The 20,217-nt window shown below is 42.0% G+C and overlaps 3 protein-coding genes across 7 annotated transcripts in view; 2 read left to right on the top strand and 1 right to left on the bottom strand.

Annotated features, from left to right (window-relative positions):
• The window catches only part of LOC308320569 (all-trans-retinyl ester 13-cis isomerohydrolase-like), a 13,720-nt gene extending 11,991 nt beyond the window's left edge, over positions 1-1,729 (top strand). The window contains exons 14-15 of one of the 2 annotated variants that reach the window (XM_080771088.1): positions 1,017-1,164; positions 1,196-1,729. In XM_080771088.1, coding sequence (XP_080627214.1) covers positions 1,017-1,164; positions 1,196-1,199 — 152 coding nt within the window. In that variant the 3' untranslated portion in view covers positions 1,200-1,729. Of the gene's footprint in view, positions 1-1,016 lie in introns of both variants that reach the window. The other variant, XM_080771087.1, reaches the window with a different exon arrangement.
• Positions 1,730-1,880: 151 nt separating this feature from the next.
• LOC308320567 (methylcrotonoyl-CoA carboxylase beta chain, mitochondrial) lies at positions 1,881-14,482 on the bottom strand. Of its 2 annotated transcripts, none has more exons than XM_080771084.1 (13): positions 14,363-14,482; positions 12,799-12,900; positions 10,123-10,290; positions 9,326-9,522; positions 8,028-8,206; positions 7,524-7,604; positions 7,204-7,382; positions 6,358-6,568; positions 5,593-5,684; positions 4,328-4,484; positions 3,539-3,661; positions 3,152-3,379; positions 1,881-2,881 (listed from the first exon to the last, which is right to left on the bottom strand). In XM_080771084.1, exons 1-13 carry the CDS (start codon positions 14,380-14,382, stop codon positions 2,795-2,797), a joined length of 1,824 nt encoding a protein of 607 aa, XP_080627210.1. In that variant the 5' UTR covers positions 14,383-14,482; the 3' UTR covers positions 1,881-2,794. The 2 variants fall into 2 exon arrangements, with proteins under 2 accessions (XP_080627210.1, XP_080627209.1); XM_080771083.1 differs by having other exon boundaries at positions 10,123-10,293.
• Positions 14,483-16,377: 1,895 nt separating this feature from the next.
• The window catches only part of fnbp1l (formin binding protein 1-like), a 66,541-nt gene continuing 62,701 nt past the window's right edge, over positions 16,378-20,217 (top strand). For all 3 annotated transcript variants that reach the window (XR_013964544.1, XM_080771086.1, XM_080771085.1), the window contains exon 1: positions 16,378-16,506. Coding sequence is in view for 2 of the 3 variants with exons in the window: in XM_080771086.1 (XP_080627212.1) it covers positions 16,483-16,506 (24 nt within the window). In the remaining variant the exon portion in view is untranslated. The remainder of the gene's footprint in view (positions 16,507-20,217) is intronic.

A 20,217-nucleotide genomic window follows, 5' to 3' on the forward strand; every position in this document is an offset into this window, starting at 1 on the left:
AGACAGTCACATAGTACAGCTACAGAGGACCATGGTTAGAGACACAGTCACATAGTACAGCTACAGAGGACCATGGTTAGAGAATAGAGACACAGTCACATAGTACAGCTACAGAGGAGGACCATGGTTAGAGACACAGTCACATAGTACAGCTACAGAGGACCATGGTAAGAGACACAGTCACATAGTACAGCTACAGAGGACCATGGTTAGAGACACAGTCACATAGTACAGCTACAGAGGACCATGGTTAGAGACACAGTCACATAGTACAGCTACAGAGGACCATGGTTAGAGACACAGTCACATAGTACAGCTACAGAGGACCATGGTGAGACACAGTCACATAGTACAGCTACAGAGGACCATGGTTAGAGACACAGTCACATAGTACAGCTACAGAGGACCATGGTTAGAGACACAGTCACATAGTACAGCTACAGAGGACCATGGTTAGAGACACAGTCACATAGTACAGCTACAGAGGACCATGGTAAGAGACACAGTCACATAGTACAGCTACAGAGGACCATGGTTAGAGACACAGTCACATAGTACAGCTACAGAGGACCATGGTTAGAGACACAGTCACATAGTACAGCTACAGAGGACCATGGTAAGAGACACAGTCACATAGTACAGCTACAGAGGAGGACCATGGTAAGAGACACAGTCACATAGTACAGCTACAGAGGACCATGGTTAGAGACACAGTCACATAGTACAGCTACAGAGGACCATGGTAAGAGACACAGTCACATAGTACAGCTATATAGAGGACCATGGTTAGAGACACAGTCACATAGTACAGCTACAGAGGAGGACCATGGTTAGAGACACAGTCACATAGTACAGCTACAGAGGACCATTGTAAGAGACAGTCACACATGCTTTCCCGGTTTTAATCGGTAAACACTGGAGATTTTATTGTGTATATAGAGACAAACATAGCTAGTCTAACAGGCTCGTATTACACAGGCACACTCTACTCTGACTCCTGTGTTTCTGTGCTCCAGGTGTGCTGCTGACCGTCTTAGTAAGGCCGGGGGCAGAGAGACCAGGCTGTCTGTTGGTGCTGGACGCCAAGCAGATGAAAGAGCTAGCCAGAGCAGAGGTCAACACTCTGATACCGCTCACTCTCCACGGGATGTACAAACCATCATCCTAAACCATGGCATGTGTACAAACCATGATACTAAACCATGGGATGTGTACAAACCATGATCCTAAACCATGGGATGTGTACAAACCATGATTCTAACCCTGAACCACATGCTTCAGTCTAACGTCCTTAGACACAGGCCAGAACGGGGACAGTGTTTATTATTATTGGCTGTGTCAAAGCACAATGACACTGTAATATTGTCTACTTTTGTGTACACGTGCCATATGGATTGGTAAAGAACCATTTATGTTTATGTAATGTATGTATAATATATGTCTTTTCCTTCTAAACTGGTTATAGGTTTATTATGAAATATAGTTTTTTTTTATCTACAGTACATTGAGGAAGACATGTTTCTGAGAACTGTCAAAACAATTGTTATCTTGATATTAAAACTGTTAATATTAAAACCCCCTTCTACCTATAAGTCAAAATGATCTCTAATACAAACAGACACATTAGCTACAGTTTGTGATAGACTGCTTACATAGTGTCCATGGAATTTATTTACAAACTTGTTCTTTGTATTTTTAATTTTTATACAAATAAAAAACAATGACATAAGGATAGTGTAAGTACATTTGTCAAAAAGGCATGGACATAACGTCTCCACAGATATAAAATTAGAAAAACACCATGTTTAGTTCAAGTAAGGATTTTCTCTGTAATACATCAAAGCGAAATCAATTGTGATAAATATTAGTACTACGCTCCATAGTGTCAATCAACAGGAATTAATTATTTCCCCTTCTATGGTCTTCTGTGATTTACCAATTCAAGTTTGCACAGATGATATAGGGAATTGTAAATGAAAAGATTTAAGACAAATTAGGGGATTGTTGAGGCTATTGCGTGTAATATCAACAACATTTTATTTAGAATATAATCACAAGTTACTTTAAAATGAAGAGAAAATCCCACTTGTAAACAGTCCCACCAAGTGCAGTGTTTTTCTAACAACCTTCACAAATATGGTGGGGATTGGCTGGACTTTACCACTGGCCAAGGCATTGTTCTATACGGTTTGTTTCATACAACCCAGATCAACCCAGAACGAGGTAGTCATTGGTTTCTGTGGACAAAACCCCACAAAGGCAACGGTGTACGATTCCTGGAAGTAATGGAGGTGGTGCAAAGTCAACCAACACAAACATAGGCAACAACTGGAAGCAAAGCAAAGAAATTAATGGAAACGAATGAGATCATTGAGCGCAAGACTGAAACCATGACAAGTTACATTTCTGTGAAGGGATCAGTTAAAAGCCAACCACCTTCTCATCATTCTTCAGTCTGTATTAATTTACAAGCAATGGGAAGACACCACTTTTAAAAGAAAAATAGTAGAGAGACAAACATACATACATACAGGGCACATTAGTGTTGATTTTGCTAAATAATTATAGTAATCGTAACATGTATTTCTGTTTCACTTCACAACAGTAGAGTTACGACACATCCTGTGTATTAGTATAATCATGTTCTATAAAATAAATAACAAACGAGGCAGATACCATCCTCTTCCAACAGCCTTTCGAACCGTTCTTGCTTGACGAGAAATGGCCGCCAGGGACGGACAGGCCAAGTGATGATAGATGTTTCTACTTGTAGATGAAAAGGAGCAGGAAGATTCTAGATGCGAAGTAGTGGAGTCTGCAGCCTCTCTGTGGACAGCTGATACCGCTGCTGTTTGATGATGTCCAGGCAGTCTCTGAGGACCTACAGACAGAGGGGTGGACATAATATGTCCTATATTATAGACAAGCATAAACAAAACAGAAAGAACACAGAGAGATAAATATGGACAGACATACAATATACAGTATAGCCACATCAGTACTAGTTTCTAGGTCTTGAGTCTGTTTCACTGTCCCCCTGGGCACACCTTAGCGGACAGCCGCGGACAGAAGAAGCTGTCTTTAGACAGCTTCTTCTGTCCGTGGCTAAGGTGTGCCCAGGGGGACAGTGTGTGTGTGTGTGCTACATTACCTTCCTGGTGTCCTGTGGCAGAATGACTCCGTCGTCCCAGAGTCGACCAGAGGAGAAGAACGCTGAGCTCTCCTCCTTCAGTCGTTTGTTCAACTCAAGCACCGTCGCCTGCTGTTCCTTCTCCTCTGCGCCAGGGGGCAACAGCGAGTCACAGTGGCCTGGAGCCACCACAGACACTCTGGCATTGGGCCACAGGAACAGGAAGTTAGGGTCAAAGGCTCGCCCGCACTGGAGAAACACAAGCAGAAAGCCATGTTGAACTTTGGTACAACTTTGGGTGTAACCTGTGCATGATTTATGTCCAGAAATCGTGTGTAGAGAGACAGAAAAGGTAAGAGAGAGATTAGGGGAGGTGTGGATCATATTTATATTGTATATGCCACTCACCATGGCATAACTGTCGGCCCCGTGGCACCCTCCGATCACTACGGTGATCTTGGGGACCGAGGCGCACGCCACCGCTGACATCATCGAACCTTGTGCCTTAATACGGTTGCTGTTGATTTCTGCCTGAAGGACAAAAACACACGCATGCACGTACACACACACACACACACACACACACACACACACACACACACACACACACACACACACACACACACACACACACAGTCAACATGTGATGTTTGCAATATTCTTGTTTCCTATATAACGGTGTGATTTTGTATATCTATTCTGTAATGTCCACGCCCCACCATCTGATGATGTCTTCAATTAGTAATCAGCAATTCTCAGCACCTGAGCTGTATTGTTTTGGAGCTCTTTAAGAGCAAGTTCTGTGAAAAATCATAGCACTGACGAAGGTCTTAGGACCGAAACGTTTGCTTTTTAATTGCACTTTGAGCACAGAGCACTTTATGAGCATGATAAAATAAAGGAAAACATATTTTCTTAAGTCTCAGTCTAAGGAGTTTTACTTCTATTTTCTATATGGTGAGCAAGTCTTTTTCTGTCAAGGTAAATAATGTTACCATTAATGTCACGTTTTAGAGTCTAAAGCCTGGCGTGGGTGCTGTGTTTACTTGAGACAGAATACTACCTGTGGGGTAGAGAGAGTGAACCCTGGTGTGGGTGCTGTGTTACTGTTACTAGAGACAGAATACTACCTGTGGGGTAGAGAGGGTGTGTCCTGGTGTGGGTGCTGTGTTACTGTTACTAGAGACAGAATACTACCTGTGGGGTAGAGAGGGTGAGCCCGGGCGTTGGTGCTGTGTTCTGCAGGAAGATGAGAGGGATGTCTCTCTGGTCGCATAGCTGGACAAAATGGCAGCCCTTCAGGGACGCCTCATTCGACAGCTCTCCGTTACTGGCCAATATGCCCACCTGGTGTCTAGCACAGCACATATACAGTAGTACACACACATGCATACATTTAGTAGCTTACACAAAGTACAAGTTTGTACACAACTGTCAACACATATATAATCAAAGTAGTATTATCGTGTGACCAAAGCCCATTACCACAATAACGGTGGGTAACTGGGGATAAAGGGGACATTTTAAGTTAACTAGCTGTTAACCCATTTTGGACTGAGACCGATTCTAAAAAGCCCTCTAGCCCATTTTGACCAGATTCTAAAAATGTCTGTTTGAAAATGACAGTTTTCTGAAAAAGCTATGTTTCTATGTCAGTCGTTCTTCGATTTTTCCAAAAATAGCAGATCTACAAGCTCGTAGCTTGTAGATCTGCTATTTTTCAATAGCTAAACTTTAGCTATTGAAAAATAGCAGATCTACAAGCTGTCTTGGTATTAGCATTATGTTATGCTTTAGCTGCTAAAGCATAACATAATGCTAATACCAAAAGGGGTTTCCGCCCAAAATGGGCTAAATCCTGACCTAAGCTTCAAAACTGAAAAACTTCAAATATTCATATAGCAGCGTCAAAGTGTACTCATTATTTTGAATACTGTACATACAGTACAGAACCCCTGTTCTGTTGGAACACCAAAAGGGGTTCCCGCCCAGAATGGTTGCTGACGTTACTAATATGATAATCTGATTAGTAGTTAAGTAGGATGGCTCCTAATCTCATTAGGGTGTGGGTGGTCATTGTGTTTGTGGGTGTGGGGTAGGAGGACTGCAGTCTTCTTTTAAGTTTCCACAGGGTCCAGTGAGGTCTATAAGCCGAGTTCATTCTAAATCCTACACAGGATAGTCTGTTACTGTACATGTGTATAAATGTACTGATGAGTCCTCTTTATTGTCTTGTAATCTTGTAATCGTGTGTCAGTAAATGCATATCACAGATGTATAGACAGACACCAGTTTCACAAACACATAATTCTATGTTAATTGCTTGTTGTAGGGTTGTCCCTACAAATGGATCAAGAGCAAAAAAAAACATGATCGGGACATATTATATCCATATCATGATATTATACTGGATATTGTACCATCGTGATATGACTGTGCGTGCCTGCATGCGTGTCTTTTACCCGTGTATCTTAGCGAAGCCGGTCACCAGGGTGGTTCCGTAGCGAGCTTTAAACTCTTGGAATCGACTCCCGTCCGTCAGACGACTAATGACCTGGACAGACAGAAACAATGACATCATCACTGTACAGGCACCAGTGGTGGAAAGTAATTAATGAAGTAATTCAGTACATTTACTCAAGTACTGTACTTATTAAGTACCATTGTGAGGTATTTGTACTTTACTTGAGTATTTACAATTCTTTCACTCCACTACATTTCAGAGGCAGATATTGTACTTTTACTCCACTACATCTTTTTAGCTTGTAGATCTGTTATTTTTGAAAAAGTGAAAGTGGTTAACTCTGTCTGTGGTTTTATTAATATGAACAGCTAGACATTAAAATAACTACATTGGATCTATTGGAACAGTTAGTAACCGTTTTGGACGTACGAGTTTCCCACCCGACAGCAACGATATGTAACTACCTTTTTCACCAACCAGACACATATTTATTCCTCTGTCTGTGTAGTGTGTGTTACAGTATGTACCATTTATTCTCTGTGTAGTGTGTGTTACAGTATGTACCATTTATTCTCTGTAGTGTGTGTTACAGTATGTACCATTTATTCTCCGTCTGTACAGTGTGTGTTACAGTATGTACCATTTATTCTCTGTCTGTACAGTGTGTGTTACAGTATGTACCATTTATTCTCTGTCTGTACAGTGTGTGTTACAGTATGTACCATTTATTCTCTGTCTGTACAGTGTGTGTTACAGTATGTACCATTTTTACATCCAGGCTATGGTTATAGTTTAGAGGAGCCAGTCCCTGCAGCTCTTTAGAACAATTAACAGGCTCCTCCTCTCCTCTGCTCTTCCTCAGCGAATCCTCCTCCTCCTCAGGGAGTTCATAGTTGAGGGTGGATATGATGTTTCTGGTGTACTCGTACGCCTCCTTCTCGTCCCAGGCAAAATGGTCCACACAGCCGCTCACCCTGAAACAGAGAGGGAGGAGAGAAGTGGACAGACAGACAGACAGACAGACGCACAGGTAGAGAAATGGCATGAGGAGGTGGCTTGATAAGGATGCTCTGGATTAAGGATGTTGTTGGCTCAAATTTACATTTAACTAGACAAGCAGAAGTACAGTTGAAAAGGTTGTGCAGCATATTGATGCATAGACAGACAGACTGGTTTGTGGAGCTTGCACTCCACTGCTATATGAACTCATTACACTTCAATGGATGAAGGTTAACTCATTCCTTTTGCCTTCTTAGCTCTTCAACTTCAACATACTTTATTTTTTCCTTTTGGAAACTTATTTTGTGCAGTGGTTAAAAACGGGTGCAGTACTTAGTTTAGACGGTTTTTGGTTTAGACTAGTCATTGGTTAGACCAGTCATTAGTCCTACAACTACAACCTATGTCAAACCCTCACCCTAAACCTAACCTCCCACGGGGCAGCACACCTAAACCTAACCTTAACCCATGTCTAACCAATGACTAGTCTAAACTAAGTATGCACCCCGTTAAAAACGCATCTTGTGACCGGGGCAGGACACAGGCTCTCTCGGGCATCCTTTTTATTAATTTATTTACATTTATTTCTTATTTATTGACCTATACTTACTCGGCGTGCAGTGTGGCTCCTCCTAAGTCCTCTGGCGTGACTTCCTCTCCCGTAGCGGCCTTGACGAGAGGCGGTCCGCCCAGGAATATGGTCCCTATTCGATGCACCATGACCGTCTCCTCTGCCATGGTGGGGATGTAAGCTCCACCGGCCGTACACGACCCGCACACTACTGACACCTGCAGGGCACACAGAGAACTGTCACTAGTGGTCATGAGGCTTTATGTACACAAGCACTTGAGGGCTGCCTGTATGCAGTCTAATCTATTCACTTATATACAGTATATTGCACAAGTATGCTGTGTTATATATCGTTTTACCTGAGGGATCTTCATGGCAGACATGATGGCCTCGTTGTAAAACGTCCTCCCTCCCTGGTTCTTGTCCGGGAAGATCTCTGACTTTTGATTGATTGATTGAAATATTTATTTTTTGCAGAATTACAGTACATTTCAAGCACAAACTCAATACAAAGACTGTTAACTGTGAGTGGACGACCCAATTAAGCATTACACTTGTTTACAAGAGGGTCCACCATGTTCAATTCATCAAAACATTTAGAGACGTACAAATAGACACTTCTATATAGTTAAAGAACAGATCAGGAATTCATCATAAAGGAAGCAAAAAGGGGAAAGACACTAGACACACACACACAGACACACCAGTGGAATACATTGAAAAGAGTATGACTCAAACTCAAACTGATCTACAAGCTCATAGCGCGCCACCGAGTGGCGCGCTATGAGCTTGTAGGTCTGCTATTTTTTGGAAGAAAAAGTGTGTGTGTGTGTGTGTGTGTGTGTGTGCACGTGCACGCGTACCTGCAGTGGTAAGAAGGCCCCTCCAGAGTCCACCAGGTAGACGCAGGGCAGTCGGTTCTGCATCGCCACTTCCTGTGCCCGCAGTTGCTTCTTCACTGTGATTGGATAAGCCGTGCCACCTTTCACTGTGGCGTCGTTGGCGATGAAGACACACCACAGACCGTTGATCCTGCCGATGCCTGGAGGGACACGGTCACACACGCACGGCACGCACACACGCACGCACGCACGCACGCACGCACACACACACACACACACACACACACTGCATTACAAACCACCCAACTCCATTTTTGAGTCTTTTTATTATAATTTGTTCCATAAATCAATGCTATTGAACAACCTTTAGTTTACGACGTCTGTGTGTTGGTTCAAAACATTTGGATACCAATGAAAAGTATTAACCCATTCTGACCTGAGATCAGATTCATACGAGGTTTCCACTGGGACACACGCTGGTCTGATGAACCCATTCTGACCTGAGATCAGATTATAAAAATGTCAGTCGTTCTTCGAATTTTTCAAAAATAGCAGACCTACAAGCTCATATCGCGCCACTCGGTGGCGCGATATGAGCTTGTAGATCTGCTATTTTTCAATAGCTAAAGCATGACATGATGCCAACACCAAAATGGGTTCCCGGTCAGAATGGGTTAAAAGGTTCTTCGGTCAAAACCTCTTCAACTCTATGGTTGACTGTACGCCATTTTCTTTTCAGATGTTTTCCACAAGATTTCTATCATCTTATTATATAGTATGCAATGTCACTGAGCAGTATGGGTGGGAGGGTTAAGGGATTTCTTTATCTTTTTTTTTTCTTTATCTTTTCTTTCATTTTGTTTCATAAAAAAAGTATTTCATATTATAATGTTTGTAATCATTTATCTGTTCAATAAAAACATATTTGACAAAACAAAAAAACCTCTTCAACTCCATTGGACCCTCAAACTGTCTGCTATAAAGCAACTCCACAACCTCTCCCCCTCTCATGCAAGTAGTTGCCAATATATAAATACCAACTTTGATGAGGCAATATTGCTTTGTTTAAAAAATATATATATAATATTTATAAATAATATATATATATATATATAAGGTTTTCTTCATTTCATTTTCATTTTTAATTTCCTGAAATTATTTTTCCCGACAGCAGAGATATATTTGGCTAAACACTCAAACCCGTAAATCCCCTAACCCCGCGGCTGGATGCGATTCCCCAAACCATGCGTGTATGTTTTGCATCTGGGTTGGTATGACTATGTATCATCATGGGTGGGCGGTCACTACTAGTCACTGACCAGTCAGACAGCCAGCTGAAGGGATGTCTCCATAGGGCAGACCCAGACCAGCGAATGGAGACAGCTCCAGGTAGTCTTCATCGTCCAATAGGAGGCGGAGGCGGTCCTTGACCAGCAGCTTCTTGTTCCTCTGAGTGTGTCTCACTGTGGCGTTTTCCCCACCTCCTTTCTGGATCTTCTCCCTTAACTCCACATACCTGTGTGTGTGAGAGAGAGAGAGAGAGAGAGAGAGAGAGAGAGAGAGAGAGATACTGACTGTACAGTAAAATCCTTTACAATCGGTTACAGTACACCCTCAGAGGTCAATCAACGCTGAAGACAAAATAACAGTCATCATATTCCAAGGGCTTAACTATTGGCCTGTCACAATTGAAAGGATTGAAGGTGATTACTATACATTAGTGCTCTCCTACTTAGACGAGTACCGGTACTTAGTATTCATGTTTCCCAGTGTAGTTAGTCTGCTCTTTGCTGTTGCCATAATGTTCTGCTTTAGAACATCTGCTTTAGGCCTCGACAGAGTCCGTTTTAGCTTGCGTTGGGGTGAGAGAAAACCAGGTATACTGCTGAATCCATGGTTACTGTTTGAAATAGAAAGCTAATTTAAGTTATGTTACTGTAGCTTTGGCCCTGCCAGTTGGCACATGAAACCGCTCATCCCACAGAAGGTCCAGGGATGTCATTTTTGACAAACCGGGACTTGTGTCCAAACCAGCAAAAAAAGAACAGAGTAGAAACAATATACATTGAAAATAATATACACAGCATAAAACAGAGCAGGAAAGAACTGAACATACTTGTTTTGGCAGGCGATACTGTTCCGGAGGTTAGCTTCATATACGTGTTGCTGTAGAGGCTGGAGGGGTCGTTCCAGCACCGGGAAGGCACTGGGCAACGCTCTCCTCCTCCTATTGGCTACAGAGCCCATGGAGCGAATCACACACTGGCCCTGCCCTGGACCTAACCTGCTTCACAGAGGGCAACAAAAACACAGATACAACAATGTGTATGAAGTTAAACTGGACCATAATATAGAATCTGAAACTTCTGTTTGTTTGACTTGCACTAGTGTGTTGTGTTGCCAGGTGGGTGTGGTTTGCTTCAATGATTGCCAGACGAAAAACAGATTCTGCCATTCTGTATCAGAGTGATCTAGTGGGGCACCCGCTGGCCAAGTGGTCCAGGCGCATGCCACATATAGGCTTTGGTCTGACAGCACGTCGCGTGTTCGAGTCCCATTCATGACGACCTTTGCTGCGTATCTCTCCCCTTCTCTCTCTCTCCCTCTTTCCTGTCTATCTTCACTTGATACTATCAATAAAGGCAGAAAAGCAAATCTTTAAAAAAAAAAGAGTAAACTAGTAAGAGAGTGATGACACTAGTGTTGACTCCCATTGTAACAATGGAAGTGCTCATTCTATCTCAATGGGATAGTTCCAATGTTTGGAACTATAGCCCATATGCATCCGCTTTGTCTCAATGGGATAGTTCCAATGTTTGGAACTATAGCCCATATGCATCCGCTTTGTCTCAATGGGATAGTTCCAATGTTTGGAACTATAGCCCATATGCATCCGCTTTGTCTCAATGGGATAGTTCCAATGTTTGGAACTATAGCCCATATGCATCCGCTTTGTCTCAATGGGATAGTTCCAATGTTTGGAACTATAGCCCATATGCATCCGCTTTGTCTCAATGGGATAGTTCCAATGTTTGGAACTATAGCCCATATGCATCCGCTTTGTCTCAATGGGATAGTTCCAATGTTTGGAACTATAGCCCATATGCATCCGCTTTGTCTCAATGGGATAGTTCCAATGTTTGGAACTATAGCCCATATGCATCCGCTTTGTCTCAATGGGATAGTTCCAATGTTTGGAACTATAGCCCATATGCATCCGCTTTGTCTCAATGGGATAGTTCCAATGTTTGGAACTATAGCCCATATGCATCCGCTTTGTCTCAATGGGATAGTTCCAATGTTTGGAACTATAGCCCATATGCATCCGCTTTGTCTCAATGGGATAGTTCCAATGTTTGGAACTATAGCCCATATGCATCCGCTTTGTCTCAATGGGATAGTTCCAATGTTTGGAACTATAGCCCATATGCATCCGCTTTGTCTCAATGGGATAGTTCCAATGTTTGGAACTATAGCCCATATGCATCCGCTTTGTCTCAATGGGATAGTTCCAATGTTTGGAACTATAGCCCATATGCATCCGCTTTGTCTCAATGGGATAGTTCCAATGTTTGGAACTATAGCCCATATGCATCCGCTTTGTCTCAATGGGATAGTTCCAATGTTTGGAACTATAGCCCATATGCATCCGCTTTGTCTCAATGGGATAGTTCCAATGTTTGGAACTATAGCCCATATGCATCCGCTTTGTCTCAATGGGATAGTTCCAATGTTTGGAACTATAGCCCATATGCATCCGCTTTGTCTCAATGGGATAGTTCCAATGTTTGGAACTATAGCCCATATGCATCCGCTTTGTCTCAATGGGATAGTTCCAATGTTTGGAACTATAGCCCATATGCATCCGCTTTGTCTCAATGGGATAGTTCCAATGTTTGGAACTATAGCCCATATGCATCCGCTTTGTCTCAATGGGATAGTTCCAATGTTTGGAACTATAGCCCATATGCATCCGCTTTGTCTCAATGGGATAGTTCCAATGTTTGGAACTATAGCCCATATGCATCCGCTTTGTCTCAATGGGATAGTTCCAATGTTTGGAACTATAGCCCATATGCATCCGCTTTGTCTCAATGGGATAGTTCCAATGTTTGGAACTATAGCCCATATGCATCCGCTTTGTCTCAATGGGATAGTTCCAATGTTTGGAACTATAGCCCATATGCATCCGCTTTGTCTCAATGGGATAGTTCCAATGTTTGGAACTATAGCCCATATGCATCCGCTTTGTCTCAATGGGATAGTTCCAATGTTTGGAACTATAGCCCATATGCATCCGCTTTGTCTCAATGGGATAGTTCCAATGTTTGGAACTATAGCCCATATGCATCCGCTTTGTCTCAATGGGATAGTTCCAATGTTTGGAACTATAGCCCATATGCATCCGCTTTGTCTCAATGGGATAGTTCCAATGTTTGGAACTATAGCCCATATGCATCCGCTTTGTCTCAATGGGATAGTTCCAATGTTTGGAACTATAGCCCATACTAGGCATCCGCTTTGTGGCGAGATCAAAGCGTGTCGCCACTCTCTTACTATTCCACTCGGTTCTGTATATAAGAGTCCAGGAATGTCGTTTTCTGTCTCTGTATTTCACTTAAGTTACGAGCATCATTGTCATCACTCATCGTAACAACTAGTATATTTCACCGTGGTCTGATATTGACACAGCAAAAGAAATAACAAGACTTGATGTTTCTAGGGCTAATCTACTTGTTCACAGCAACGCACACACACACACACACACACACACACACACACACACACTTACCGATGTTGTGTTTGGTCTCTTGTGATCCTTTCTCTCCATGATAGAGGCTGACAGTAAGGCGATAGCAAGGCAGGACACACTCTCCCTCTGCTGCATAGACTCCTGACAGGGAGAAGCATAAATGGGGTGGCGGTTGTGGTATGTAGTATTAATTTAGCCTTAAGACTCTCCTAGACATTTTTATATCTACGAGTCTTATTGAACACACACACACACACACACACACACACACACACACACACACACACACACACACACACACACACACACACACACACACACACACACACACACACACACACACACACACACACACACACACACACACACACACACACACACACACACACACACACACACACACACACACACACACACACACACACACACACACACACACACACACACACACTGGTCCCTACACTTTCACCAGTCAAGCCCACAGTTCTCCAAACTGTACAGATGCAAAATATAATGTGCTTACTGCTTATACCTGGTTTCCCCAAATATAAACTAGCGCAGTCTTTCTGCATGGATTGTATGTACACATAAACGTAAACATATCCTATCTGAGAGGCAGGGTACTATGTACCCTGTACAAAGCTGCCAGATTAGCTCTCCAGTGTTCAAACAGGACACACATTGCAGAAATGCACAGAAATCTATCATGGCTTACTGTTTTCTTACGTTTTTAGAAATGTATTAATGGACAAAAAAACACAGTATTTCTTTGAACAGGTAGCACATGTAAGAGACAAACATAACCATATGACTAGACAAGCCAGTTCGGGTGTTTTGGTGGCACCTAAACCAAGAACAAATATTCTTAAATCTTCTATTATCTATAGAGCAGTAATAGGTTGGAATGCACTACCAAAGTGTATAACCAATACAAATACAAAATTAATCTTTAAAATCAAGTTAAAATAACACCTTATGTAAACCATACTGCAGTAACCCTGGGAAAATAATAATTCAAATGTTTTGCTATGTTTTTCTTTGTTTTTTATTTCTCCTAGGTTTTTTATTTCTTATTTTATATTTTATTTCGAGTTAGTGTTTGTAAACAATTGTAAGTATTGCCTTTGTTAAATGTTTGTCTGTGTCGGACCCCAGGAAGACTAGCTTTTGTCAAGGCAAAAGCTAATGGGGATCCTTATAAACAATAAACAATGTACACTGGCATAGGCTATCATCATTAGAGCTACCGGTAAGTTTGTCAACAGGCATAAAAGAAAGTGATCACTACAATGCAGAGTCAAAGCAGGCAGGCAGGAGGTCATGTGGGGTAACGGTTTTGCTCTGCCACATACAGGCTGACTAACATACGGTATATGAATTGATTTATTACAGTCCTATTGCAAACTGAATGCAAAGCTGATGTTTACACCTAGTTTATACACCAACTTGTTTGCTTATAATTATACAACCATGGGTCAAACAGCATAATGTGTACAGTAAATCTATGCCAAAGGTCATGTGGATATATTAAAGGCGATTGACATAAAAGCGAGTACATAAATGCACGCCTGTGTAATATAAGTGTAGTAGCTGTAGCTCTTACCTTGATATGCAGCTGTACATGGCAGTGATCTTCTTAACCGTAACGAACTGCACAAATTAGAAATTCACAACACAAAATGACTACATATTCAAGAGGTGTCACACCGAAATTTGCTGTTGCGGAAACAATGGTGTAGCGTAGAAGTTCCATTCACCGCAGAACTGTAGAGAGAGATCTTTGCCACTAGAGGGAGGTGTTCACTAATTAACGGTTGTGTCTTTTTTCCTCCGGCAGTTGGTCGAGTTGACCTTAGTATAACTCTATGGAGTTGACAGTTCAGGGGGAAATTCTCCTGGGGAAAAAAAAAATCATTTCCAAATTGTTCTGATTTAAAAATAATAATAAAAAAGGTCCTTCTGAGGCAACCTTATCCATTCTATGTATATCTGCAAACAAACACAGATGTTTTCACATTTACTTTGGAGACATTATGGGAAGCACAATTAGGCTCAACTAGAGGCTATATTTATATGTTCTATAGTGTAAAAGTATATCAGTTAAAGTTCCATGGAAAATATTCTCACATTAGGAGCTGCACCAGAATGTGTAAAGATATACATTTAGTCATTTAGATGATAAACATTTTGACACCCTTATTTTGATTTGGGGGCCTTTTTAAGACTTTCAGCCTCAGGGGTCAATGTTTATGCCTTTGTACACAGTGAAATATTCAGTGTTCATTCATCCAGATTTGGGGAGTTTCACAGGAACCTACCTATGTGTAAGCTACACACAGTAAAGTCACCCTGGATGGATGCTGTTCTGTTCCATCTCTGGTTGAGGCAGTGACAGAGATGAGAGGTGTGTGTTTGTGTATTATGTATCTCTGAGGCAGTGAGGAGGGAGCTGAGAGGTACATCTCTGACTGAGAAGGGAGAGAAATGAGATCTCTGACCAGGGCCACCTCGCCCAGTCGCCCCACTCGTTTGTTTACCCATGATTGGTCAGGGCCCGTCCTTTCAAGATAATAATAATAATAATAATAATAATAATAATAATTGCGACCGGAGGTCAAAGTTAACTATGAAACCTTGTGTTTTTGACACCTAACCCACAATCCCCGTCACGCTGTCACGTCACCTAACTCAAAACCCTGTGGCTCACCCCAGGCAAGCCCTCAGGTCATCGATTCGTGACATCACGTGACATCAGCATGATCAGCCCCCTGGTCACCCCAGGCAAGCCCCCAGGCGCCCATGTGTATATAATTCGGTCCTCTCATATTTACTTTTTTTAATAGTGTGAATGATGCATAGTAGTGGTATTATATTTTTAATTGCCATGGCCCTATAGAGGCTATTGATCATTCTACCTCAATATAATATTGTGACACATATATATATTGTGTAGGCTTAGGGCTATACTACCTTTTCTAATATCTAAATATCTTTCTATTGGTTCCTATATTCTTGCTGGATGGGGTTTGAGGGGAGCCTAGTTTTTTTTACAAAATGGGGTAGGGTAGGATGCAACAGTTATTGAACACATCAATTATAACAAATATTTTCATTAGGCCTATAGGTGCAGCGAAAAGCTTAAACTAATTTCAAAACATAGTTAAAATAGCCTATTTTCTACAAACTCACGTGTAGACACATTGTGAGCTTGTAGATCTGCTATGAAGTAGGCCTAATAATGCTTAAAATCAATTTTGTAATGCAATTTTGGCTCATAATTCCTAGATATATATTTTAAAAAACGCACTTCACGATTATTCAATTAATAGAAAAAGTAATCAATAGAAACTTAGAAACATCTAAAAAAAAAAAATCAATTGTTGCAGGCCTAATGAGGACAGGGCCCCCTCCCGGCCCCCCGCCCCAGACCCCATTAGACTTTTGTTTATGGCCCCCATTGCCCCCAACCCAAGAACCGTACGTGGGTCGTCGGGGGCACGGTCTCTGACTGGGACTCTGGGAGGCCAGGAGGGGAGGAGGAGGAGGAGGAGGATAGCGGAGCTTGTGGCCAAGGAAGTGACACACACACACACACACACACACACACACACACACACTAGTGGACTGACTGGGAAGCCAAGCCAAAGCCAAGCGGCAGCCGTGGCGAGTTTGAGCGGGGAGTACGGCGTCAAATCCGGGGAGAACTTATAAGTGGAAGCCGCGATGACTTGGGGAACGGAGCTCTGGGTATGTTTACACTGTTGTTGTTGTTAACCTGTGTGTGTTTGACAAACTGCTTCGCTGTTTTCTTTGTTGATGTTTGTTCAGGTTTTTTTCCCTTTTTTTTGCACGAGCAACACACAGGGCAGGCAGACTTGGGATACCAGGGAAGGAAGGAAGGTGCTGTGTTACCTTTTAGCTTTGTGTGTGTGGAGCGGGCTAACGTTAGCTGGCCGCCGCCCCGGATAGATAGCAACCCCACGGACTACTTTAATTTGTGGCACGGCCAAAAAGTCACATATTCTCCCACTGAAATTGCACTTTACTGTTGAAAATACTTAATTCTCGAGCGACACGGCTGTGGGACGAAGTCTAAATGAAGCCAATGCGCCGTGGTAGTCAGTGGTGACCATGGTGGTGTGACAGCGGGCTTGAACAATAGACACGTCCCGCACACTGAAATGTCAAGTGTGTGTGTGTGGTGGCGGCGAATGCTTTTTGGCATCTTTGTCAGATAGCTTCTTGTTGTCTTTTTGGTAGGGGGGAAAAACGCGTTGCAGTGATTTTTGGCCATGCATGGAGTATATGTCTTAAGGCGGATTTGTGGATGTCACACCCTGTTTCAGCGATGGGGACTCAAGACAAGACAAGACAGAAAGAATACCGTTAACGTGTGCATATATAGGGGAGAGACAGACGGTGGGTTTTGGGTAGAGCACCTATCCCAAAGCCCTTTTAACATCCACAATGGGGAACATGCAGCGGTATATATTTGTATTTCTTATGGATTTACTGACTGGCCTTTGTGTGTGTGTGTGTGTGTGTGTGTGTGTGTATAGTGTGATCAACAGTCCCATGATCTTTTTCCCCCACAACTTTGAATGTTTAAAAGCAGCAGGGAATGGAATGGATGGATGGAGCCGAATCATCCGACCCCCTCTTAATGCATATCCTTCCCCCACCCAGCCCATTATAAGGAGGTTACTCATCATTTATCAGATGATACTTCATACTTTACTCACTATCCCGAGTCAAACTCTGCTCTTGGTCACGAATATTCAGTAGATTTCAGACTGTGTGTGTGTGTGTGTCTGTGTGTGTGTGTGTGTGTGTGTGTGTGTGTGTGTGTGTGTGTGTGTGTGTGTGTCTGTGTCTGTGTCTCACTTTCATCCCGACTTGCATCAGCCGGCTCCTTAATTGGGTTGACATCATGTTTTCATGATTATAAAACATGTGGTAGGTGGCGTTGCCATTCTGGATATTTGTGAATGCTTCCTTTGCCATTCATTGGAATAGAATTTATATTTCACTTTTAAAGGACAGTAAAGTATGGCAGCCTGTCCTGTCCTGGATGCTACTGGGGTGTTGGCTATCAAAAACTGGTCAGTCAGTCACCAGTGGCAACCAGCAGTCTCTTAAATCTTGTGTGTGTGTGTGTGTGTGTGTGTGTGTGTGTGTGTGTGTGTGTGTGTGTGTGTGTGTGTGTGTGTGTGTGTGTGTGTGTGTGTGTGTGTGTGTGTGTCACACACACACACACAACTGTTCCATGTGCAATGGGAGCTTACTTCATTTTTGTGTCCTTGGTTCTGGATTCTGGAATAATATCAGGCTGAGACAGACCGAGAGGTCGTTCAGTTCATTTTATGATAGTAATTAGATTAACTTTTTACTGTTCCTCCTATACCTCGGGTTTCAGAAAGAATGTCTTAGCAGATTAAGCTAATAGTATCTTCAGACATACAGTAAAAGGTTTGGGTTGGACGGTGTCATTTAGCATATTTATCACTTTATTAGAATACTTTATATGGAGAAAAGTACTCAAATTAGGGCTCACTACTTAAGATGACGTTACCATGTGTTCTTCTCATTACTAAACAGGATTACTGGCCAAATGTATCCCTTGGTTTCAAGGACAAAGCTAAACCATAAACAAAAAGTAAAAATATAAACCAAAGAAAAAGTGAAGTAATTAAGTATTAACCCATTTTGGGCGGGAACCCCTTTTGGTGTTAGCATTATGCTATGCTTTAGCTATTGAAAAATAGCAGATCTACAAGCTCATAGCGTGCCACCGAGTGGCACGCTAGGAGCTTGTAGGTCTGCTATTTTTGAAAGATCGAAGAACGACTCACACAAGACATTATTCAAACTTTCTGCCATGAGATAGATCGATAGATAGATACTGTAGATAGATAGATAGATAGAGTGATCTGCCATGTGGAAATCATCAACTCATTGTTCAGTGTCAGATGTGTGATTGTCACACATGGTATAATTATATAATAATAATATAATGCTTTAATATCATTTCATCATTTGCACGATAAAACATATTCTAGTACTGTCTGAAACAGAGTTCAGACAAAGGGTAGACTTCATAAACCCTAATAATTGATTTAAATCTGACGCAAATGTTGTTGTTATGTAAACACTTTTATCTGTTTTATCCTCATCAGATTAAACTAATAGTTGTTTACCGGTAAATCATAGCCCAGTGGAGTCAACAAAATTCACTTTGTGGGTGATAATCTAGAAGAATGTAAACAGGTGCTCTTTGGAGAGGGTTTTTTAGTTTCAGGACAAGAGAACTTTAAAAGTTCTATATATTTAAAAAAAAACACATTTTAACCCTTGCTTTTCTTAACGGAATAAAGGATTTCTACTTGAACTTAACCCATTCTGGGCGGGAACCCCTTTTGGTGTTTTAAGCTTTACGTTAAACTTTAGCTATTGAAAAATAGCAGATCTACAAGATCATAGCGCGCCACCGAGTGGCGCGCTATGAACTTGTAGGTCTGCTATTTTTTTTAAATCGTTAAAATGTGCCTCAAATCTTTCAGAAAATTGTCATGATTTAGAAAACCTTTTTCGACGTCAGGCCTGACAGAGTTGCCTTGGACCTTTAAGTTTGCCACCATCATTCTTTCCCACTGTGATGTTGTTTTACAAGGTATAGAACTTTAAAACAACTCTTTTCCTGACACCTTGACTCATGTTCTAGCCTATAAAGCTGTGTTTAAAAAAAAACAAAAAAAACAGTGATCTAATTTCTCTCAACTTGTTAAATGTGTGCATATGTCAGAAAAGGCACAGCAAGTGCCAAGTTGAGGTAGACCTGGCTGTTATTGCCGTATATGGCATCGTTTTGAACCCAAGTACACCGAAAGAAAATAAGTGTTGTGTGTGTGTGTGTGTGTGTGTGTGTGTGTGTGTGTGTGCGCGCAACGGTGCACGTGGAGGACATCACCACCACTGCATTGGAGATTCACTGTACTCCAGGGACTCGGAAAAGTGTTTGTTTTTCGTAAATGATTCACAAGTTCACAGACTAGTATAGAATATGATTTATAAAATATGCCCCATATCTTCGGAGCACCACTTTGCATGTCCTTTCATTGTCAATAATAGAAGATGGTATACTATACTGGTTCACTGTTCTCTCTAACTAACTTTTGTTGTTGGAATGGAATAAAATAACAGGACTTACCTTTGTTACGTGTGTGTGTGTGTGTGTGTGTGTGTGTGTGTGTGTGTGTGTGTGTGTGACACCGTGTGTGTGTGTGTGTGTGTGACACTGTGTGTGTGTGTGTGTGTGTGTGTGTGCGCGCACCAGGCACGTTGCCAATGAGGAACATCCTATTACTGGGCTGGCTTCCTGCCTCCTATCATGCACACAACAACGCGCAGTCGCGCACACACATACTCCACACACACACACACACACACACACACACACAC

This window comes from Protomyctophum bolini (assembly GCF_963924005.1).
Source record: "Protomyctophum bolini genome assembly, chromosome: 8".
Taxonomy (NCBI): domain Eukaryota; kingdom Metazoa; phylum Chordata; class Actinopteri; order Myctophiformes; family Myctophidae; genus Protomyctophum; species Protomyctophum bolini.

Excerpts from the sequence above, each read along its gene's own strand:
- LOC308320567 (XM_080771083.1), bottom strand. The coding sequence starts at position 14,382 with ATGTACAGCTGCATATCAAG. Across the intron at positions 12,901-14,362 it reads ATGTACAGCTGCATATCAAG|GAGTCTATGCAGCAGAGGGA; the intron begins GTAAGAGCTACA and ends TCTCCCTGTCAG. Across the intron at positions 9,523-10,122 it reads AGTATCGCCTGCCAAAACAA|GTATGTGGAGTTAAGGGAGA; the intron begins GTATGTTCAGTT and ends TCACACACACAG.